This window comes from Bison bison, unplaced genomic scaffold (assembly GCF_000754665.1).
Source record: "Bison bison bison isolate TAMUID 2011002044 unplaced genomic scaffold, Bison_UMD1.0 scf7180017864370, whole genome shotgun sequence".
NCBI classification, from domain to species: Eukaryota; Metazoa; Chordata; class Mammalia; order Artiodactyla; family Bovidae; genus Bison; species Bison bison.
Window position 1 is genome coordinate 10097854 of NW_011494942.1, and position 6528 is coordinate 10104381.

General features: G+C 37.1%; 1 protein-coding gene and 1 non-coding gene across 2 annotated transcripts in view; both read left to right on the forward strand.

Annotated features, from left to right (window-relative positions):
* The window catches only part of LRMP (lymphoid-restricted membrane protein), a 92916-nt gene that overhangs the window by 75127 nt on the left and 11261 nt on the right, over positions 1–6528 (forward strand). The window contains exon 31 of the mRNA XM_010856044.1: positions 2534–2668. Within this exon, the coding sequence (XP_010854346.1) occupies positions 2534–2668 (135 nt within the window). The remainder of the gene's footprint in view (positions 1–2533; positions 2669–6528) is intronic.
* TRNAC-GCA lies at positions 4331–4402 on the forward strand. Its single transcript has one exon. It is a non-coding gene; the product is annotated as a tRNA-Cys (tRNA).

Sequence of the window (6528 nt, forward strand, 5' to 3'; positions counted from 1 at the left end):
TTAACTGAGAAAAAAGGATGGTGACTGATTTCAGTCTTGTTAGATAATGGGCAGACCCTTCTGGAAGGTACACAGAAATGTAATAGCTACTATTCTTCTATTTTGTGAAGTCACCATAAATAACAGATGGGTTGGAAAATTAAAATGGTTAGTTTTCAAAAAAGAAAAATAAAACATGTTCTGTTTTTATTGTGGTTTGAAAAACACATGATGTAAAATTTACCATAATAACAATTTTAAGTGTACATTAGTAGTGTTGAGTATATTCACATTTTATGAAACAGAGCTTCAGAACGGTCTCATCTTACTTACTGAAACTCTATGTCCATTGAACGACTCTCCCTTTCCCCCTCTCTCAGCCCCTGGTAATCACCATTCTATTTTCTGTATCTGTGAATCTGACTACTTTAGATAGCTTATGTAAGTGGAATCATACAGTATTTGTCTTTTTGTAACTGGCCTATTTTTCTTAACATAATGTCCTCAGAGTTCATCCACGTTGTAGCATGTGGCAGGATTTCCTTCCTTTAAAGCTGAATAAAATATTCCATTGTATGCCTAGACCACATTTTGTTTATCTATTTGTTTATTGATGGACATTTGAGTTGCTTCCACCTCTTGACTGTTGTGAACATTGAACATTTTTGCTATGAATATTGGTGTGCAAATATCTCTTCAAGACCCTGCTTTCAATTCCTTTAGAAATATGCCCAGATATTGGATTGCTGGATCATATAGAGTTCTATTTCTTAAGTTTTTGAGGAGTCACCATACTGTTTTACACAGCGGTTACATCATTTTACAGTCCTACTAACAATGTACTAAGGTTCCAGTTTCTCTATATCTTGGCCAACATGTTATTTTCTGATTTCTGATAGTAGCTATTCTAATAGGTGCAAGGTGATATCTCACTGTGGTTTTGACTTGCATTTCTGATGATTAGTATTTGAAGCATCTTTCATATGCTTACTGGCCATTTGTGTATCATCTTTGAAGCATGTCTATTCAAGTCCTTTGCCAAAATTAAAGTAATAGATATGATTTGCAAATATTTTCTCCCATTTCGTGGGTTGCCTCTTCATTCTGTTGATTATGTCCTTTGATGCACAAAAGTTTGTAAGTTTGATGTAGTGCTCTTTGTCTACTTTTGCTTTTGTTGTCTATGCTTTTGGTATCATATTCAAGAAATCATTGCCAACTCCATTGTCAGGAAGCTTTTCTGCTATGGTTTTCTTCTAGAGTTATCTTCTGGCGTTATATAGTTTGGGGTCTTCAATCCATTTTGGATTGATTTTTGTATATAGTGTAAAATAAGAGTCCAACTTTACCGTTTTGCAGTTTTCCAGCATTATTTATTAAAGAGACTGTTCTTTCTCCATTTTGTAGTCTTGGCACCCTTGTCAAAGATCATTTGACCATATGACCATTTGACCACGTACTCTTGCCTGGAAAATCCCAAAGACAGAGGAGCCTGGTGGGCTGCAGTTCATGGGGTCGCTAAGAGTCAGCCACAACTGAGCGACTTCACTTTCACTTTCATGCATTGGAGAAGGAAATGGCAACCCACTCCAATGTTCTTGCCTGGAGAATCCCAGGGACGGGGGAGCCTGGTGGGCTGCCGTCTATGGGGTCACACAGAGTCGGACACGACTGAAGCGACTTAGCCGCAGCAGCAGCAGCAGCAGGTTTATTTCTGGGCCTGCTATTCTGTTCTATTGGTCTGTCTTTATGCCAATACCATACTGTTTCGGTTACTGTAGCTTTGTAATGTGCTTTGAAACCAGGACGTGGGGTACCTTTAGCTTTTTACTTTTGTTTTCAAAATTGTTTTGCTCTTCAGAGTCCTTTGAGATGCCATATGAATTTCAGGATGAATTTTTCTGTTTCTGCAAAAAAAAAAAAATTCACTGGAATTTTGATAGAGATTATATTGATTTGTTAATTGATTTGACTAGTATAGACAGTGAGACAAATGGCTTTCCATCAGGAAAGCCTTAGGAAAGCCATCATCTTAGATCAATGGCACAGGTTTGAGATAAATATTCATAAGGCAATAAAGGCCTACTTACCTAACCAGCCTAGGCTCACCTTGTTATCAATGGAAGAGCAAATATAGTGGTCAGAGTCAAATATAATTTGAGTATTTTTCCTACTTTTCTTAAAAGTTCAAACTATGTTCTTCATATAGTGCATTCATTTATAGGAATAATTTCTTTACCACTGCCAATTAATTATATCCCATCCCATTAATTGTAGAAGAAAGATACAAACACACATGAAGGAGTGGCAGATTTGGGAAATTAAAGTGGAAGAGATCAAAATTGTATAACAGATTTTATGAACACCTCCACAGGTCTACTTGATAGCCAACAAAGATCATAATATTTCAGTAGCATTCATTATTTGTCTTTACTGCTGCTTTTCACCTTCCACAGAGATAATAGAGTCATCTGCATTTACAACATAGTCAGCATTAGAATCACTTGCTGAATACTTGGGTTTGATACTGTCTAATACTTTACTTTCTGTGCAGTCTTTAACATCTCTTTGTGAAGACGACAGCCAGGCCCAGGAAATCATTAAGAAGCTGGAGAAGAGTATAACGTTCCTCAGCCAGTGCACAACACGAGTGGCCAGTAGAGCTGAGATGTTGGGAGCCATTAATCAGGTAATTTGTCTCCATTTGTCTAGTTACAATGAAATTACTGAAAGGATTTATTATCTGTAACATTATGGATTGTATTTCTAGGAAAGTACTCTATTTGATCATTTCAGAATATTTTTGGTATTTTGTGCTTTTACACAATGCAGTAATAAAGATCCTTGTTTATGGATCTTCTCATACTTATTCAGACAGAAGTAGATTTTTTTTTTCAAAATTTCTTTGTGGGAAATTCTGGGGAAGATTTTAAGTTTTTGAATCTATACCTAAACAGATGTGTTATATTCATATCTCTAAATAATATGTCTATACAATCACTTTGTGATTTATTTACAGTTTTAGATATTTGTTTCCTACTATGAAGATGAATATTTAGTTCTTTTATCAGTCTCTCCTTCCTCACACCTAAAGTGTCTTTCACTTTATTGTTGATCTCTCTTCTTTCCTGACCAAGCTTAAATTCCATGGTCAAACACTATATTCACTGTCTTCCATGAACTCTCAACACTTTTATCTCTCTCGTTTTATTCATTTAGAAAATCTACAATCTTGTTTAATACACTTCTTTACCTGCTCATGCCTGTATAGCTGGAAAACCTCACACCCTTATGCTGACTGAGTTCTCTTGAAATTCATCACAAATCTTAAGTGGTCCTTGGGGCTTCCTATCATTCACCCTGCTTCTCTTCTATATATCAATTTCATACTTTCCCTTTCCCCTGAAATCCCCATCCTGTCCTCTCCTACCTTCTCTGTCAAATCAGCTTCCTAATTCAATAGGAAATTTGAGGCAGTCAGAAGGAATCTACCAAAAGCTTTGAACCTACAAGCATCTAAACACTCAACATTGCCTTCCTTCCTAGTACCAAAGATGAGTTTTCTCCTATCCAAGGCTAACCATCCCACCTCTATGCAAGAGCCCATTCCTTTCAGTTTGCTCAGAATCTGGGCCACAATTCTCCCTACAGTCTTTCCAGTTTTTCCCCACTCTATCAAATCATTCTCATCAGCACACAAATACTTAGATACTTTGTTTTTAAGACAGGAAAAATAACACAAAGCAAACACAAAAAAATCTTTCACTCTTTCTCCTTTGTTACCACCCTGTTTCTCTGTTCCCATTTTTAGCAAATTTCCTCAAAAGAACTGAACTCACTGTTTCCAATTTCTCTCCTCCTGTCATCTCTGAAATTTACTCTAGTCGGCCTTAACCTACTCTTTTTTCTTAACCTCCTAAGGTTAAGCTAAGCTCTTCCTCCTCCTGGAAACACTCTTGACATTTGGCTTCCAGGTACCACAATCCCCTGTTTTTTCCCTCTACATCATGAATCATCATGGACCTTTCCAGACTCCTTTATGGGTCCCATCCTTTCTCCCAGCCTTATTAATCTTAATGGACCCCACAGCTTTACCTTTGCACATCTGATCTTCATCATCACTCAATCCTGGTACTATCCCATCTAACCAACTGATGATTCCCTAATTCACACACTTATCTTAAACATCTGCCATGAGTTTTAGACTAGAATCTGCTACTGTTGACATAGCACTTTGAAGTTTGATAGACAACTTAAACTTAACATGTCCAAAAAGAAACTGCTGATGGAAGGGAAGAAAATATTTGAAGATCATATATCTAATACGGGTCTAGTTTCCAGAATATGGGCTTCCCTGATAGCTCAGTTGGTAAAGAATCTGCCTGCAAAGCAGAAGACCCTGGTTCAATTCCTGGGTCGGGAGGATCTTCTGGAGAAGGGATAAGCTACCCACTCCGGTATTCTTGGGCTTCACTTTGGCTCAGCTGGTAAAGAATCCGCCTGCAATGCGGGATTGGGTTCCCAACCCAATCCCCGGGTTGGGAAGATACCCTGGAGAAGGGAAAGGCTATCTACTCCGGTATTCTGGCCTGGAAAATTCCATGAACAGAAGAGCCTGGTAGACTACAGTCCATGGGGACTCAAAGAGTTGTTCATGACTGAGACTGAGCATACATGCACATACATCCAGAATATGTCAAGAATGCTTGCAACTTAACAACAAAAAGATAAGCAATCCAGTTAAAAATGCAGATAAGACTTGAATAGATATTTCCCTAAAGAAATTATACAAATGGCCAATAAGCACATGAGAAGATGCTTAATTGTTAGCAAATTGAAAATCAAAGCCATAATGATACACCACTTCACACCCACTACTGCTGCTGCTGCTAAATCGCTTCAGTCATTTCCGACTCTGTACTCTGTCAGCCTACCAGGCTTCAGAACACTGGAGTGGGTTGCCATTTCCTCCTCCAACGCATGAAAGTGAAAAGTGAAAGTGAAGTCACTCAATCGTGTCTGAGTCCTAGCAACCCCATGGACTGCAGCCTACCAGGCTCCTCCGTCCATGGGATTTGCCAGGCAAGAGTACTGGAGTGGGTTGCAAGGAAAAAGAAAGGAAGGAAGAAGGAAAATAATTAGTGTTGACGGATGTGGAGAAATTACAATATTATTTTTTTATTGGAGGAAAATTGCTTTACAGTGTTGTGTTGGTTTCTGCAGTATTATTGTCGCATTATTAATATAATATTTAGCCACTAAAAGGAATGAAGTGTTGATACATGCTACAATGTAGCTGAATCTAAAAAATTTTATGCTATAGATGCTAGACATAAAGGTCACATGTTATGTGATTGTGTTTATATATAGTATCTAGAGTGGATAAATCTTTAGGGAAAGGTAGAAGATTGGTGTTTGCTAGCTTCTAGGGGAAGGAGGTGAGTAGGAAGTAACTGCTTCATAAGTATGGGGTTTTATTTTGAGATGATGAAAATGTTTGGGGACTAGATAGTAGTGATGTTTGTATAACACTGTGAATGTACTAAATGTCACTAAATTGTTCACTTAAAAATATTGAATTTTATATTGTGAATTATACACTAGTATAAAAAAAGAAAAAGTACAACAAATATATATTTTGTCAGGTTCCAGTTCAAATAAAACTGTAAATAGATGTTTTTGAGACAGTTAGGGACATTTGAATATGAATTAGATGATATTAAGGTGTTTCTGTTTATGTTGTTAGAAGTGATCATGGTATTATTATTTAAGGACATACACTCCCACTTTTCAGATATTTATTAAAATGTTTAAGAGTTAAATAATATGATATCTGTCACCTGTACTTTAAAAAATAGCATTCAAACTTTGAGATGAAACTTACACGCCAAAATGTTGACGGGTCTTGAAACTGATTGATGGATATATGTGGATCCATTGTGTACTTTTTGTGTCTGTGGAAATTATCATAATATAAACAATTTTAATTTTAAAAAAGTAGATGAATAATATTAGATCTATATTATCTGTAAATATTATTATGCCCATGTAAGTTCTATTCATAGCATATACAAGTAGTCTTTTACTTGTATATGCTATGAATATACATAGATGTATATTCTATGGAAAATATATTCTAAATGTATATTCTAAAGGAAAAAGATGACTTTTCCTTCTTTGCACAATGTTTATGTTCTTTTTGGAGTTAATAATTTTACTTTACCGTGATTGTTATGCTTAGTTTTCTATTTCAGTTCAGTTCAGTTCAGTCGCTCAGTCGTGTCCGATTCTTTGCGATCTTATGAATCGCAGCACGCCAGGCCTCCCTGTCCATCACCAACTCCCGGAGTTCACTCAGACTCACGTCCATCGAGTCAGTGATGCCATCCAGCCATCTCATCCTCTGTCGTCCCCTTCTCCTCCTGCCCCCAATCCCTCCCAGCATCAGAGTCTTTTCCAGTGAGTCAACTCTTCGCATCAGGTGGCCAAAGTACTGGAGTTTCAGCTTCAGCATCATTCCTTCCAAAGAAATCTCAGGGCTGATCTCCT